The sequence below is a fragment of the Terrapene carolina genome, unplaced genomic scaffold (genome assembly GCF_002925995.2).
Source record: "Terrapene carolina triunguis isolate 2854851 unplaced genomic scaffold, T_m_triunguis-2.0 Scaffold210, whole genome shotgun sequence".
Lineage (NCBI taxonomy): Eukaryota > Metazoa > Chordata > Testudines > Emydidae > Terrapene > Terrapene triunguis.
Genome location: NW_020664561.1, coordinates 35,455,121 through 35,455,913, shown reverse-complemented (window position 1 = coordinate 35,455,913; position 793 = coordinate 35,455,121). Strand labels below are relative to the sequence as shown.

At 73.3% G+C, this 793-nt stretch overlaps 1 protein-coding gene across 1 annotated transcript in view; it reads left to right on the top strand.

Moving 5' to 3' along the window:
- Positions 1-529: 529 nt before the first annotated feature.
- LOC113405089 (formin-binding protein 1-like) overlaps positions 530-793 on the top strand; it is a 99,703-nt gene continuing 99,439 nt past the window's right edge. The window contains exon 1 of the mRNA XM_026655385.1: positions 530-565. Coding sequence (XP_026511170.1) covers positions 542-565 — 24 coding nt within the window. The 5' untranslated portion in view covers positions 530-541. The remainder of the gene's footprint in view (positions 566-793) is intronic.

Below are 793 nucleotides of genomic sequence, written 5' to 3'. Positions count from 1 at the left end.
AGCCCGTCTACCCCTGACCTGCTCCCCCGCCCTCCACACTAAAAGACTCCCCTAAAGCGAGACCCCCCGAGAGTTACCCCCTCTTAAAAGCCGCGCCCGCGAGACTCCCCACAGGGGGGCGTTCCCTCCCGGGGGGGGGCGAGGCGAGGAAGCCCCCCCCTTTCCACCGCCAGACCCCCCCCCCATAGTGAGACCCCGGATCCCCAGGAAGGAGCCCTCGATCCCCCTCCCCATAGTGGGACCCCTGGGAAGGAGCCCTAGGGGGCTGGGCTAGGGCTGGGCCGTATTACGGGAGGAGGTAGCGCTGCCCTGACCTTGTTCCCGGGCCTCCCTGGGGAGCGGCGGCCTCTCCCCTCCCCCGTAGCCGGGCCCGCCCCTCTCCCAGCCTCCTCCGCGGCTCCCCCTCCCCTTGTCCCCAGCCCGGTGGAGCCACCGCAGCCTGACTCGCCGCAGCCACCTCGCGTCCTGCCCCGGTCGCCGAGGAGACCCCGGCCGTGTGCAGCCAGCCCGGACCCTGTTCTCTGCTGCCCGCGGAGCCGCCATGAGCTGGGGCGCGGAGCTGTGGGTGAGTCGCTGCTGGCGCCTCATTGTGTCTGGGATTCACCCGCTCCTAGTCTGCCGAGGGGCTCCCGGGGGAGCGGGGCCGGGGGCTGGCGGGCTTTTGTTCGGCTGCCGAGAGGAGGGACAGGCCCATGGCCCTCCCGCCCCCTGGCAGCCGGGCCGAGGCGCTTGGGGATGGGCAGCGGGGGGCACTGGGGAGGGGGCGGGTGGGCGGTGGGGAGCGATGGGGAGG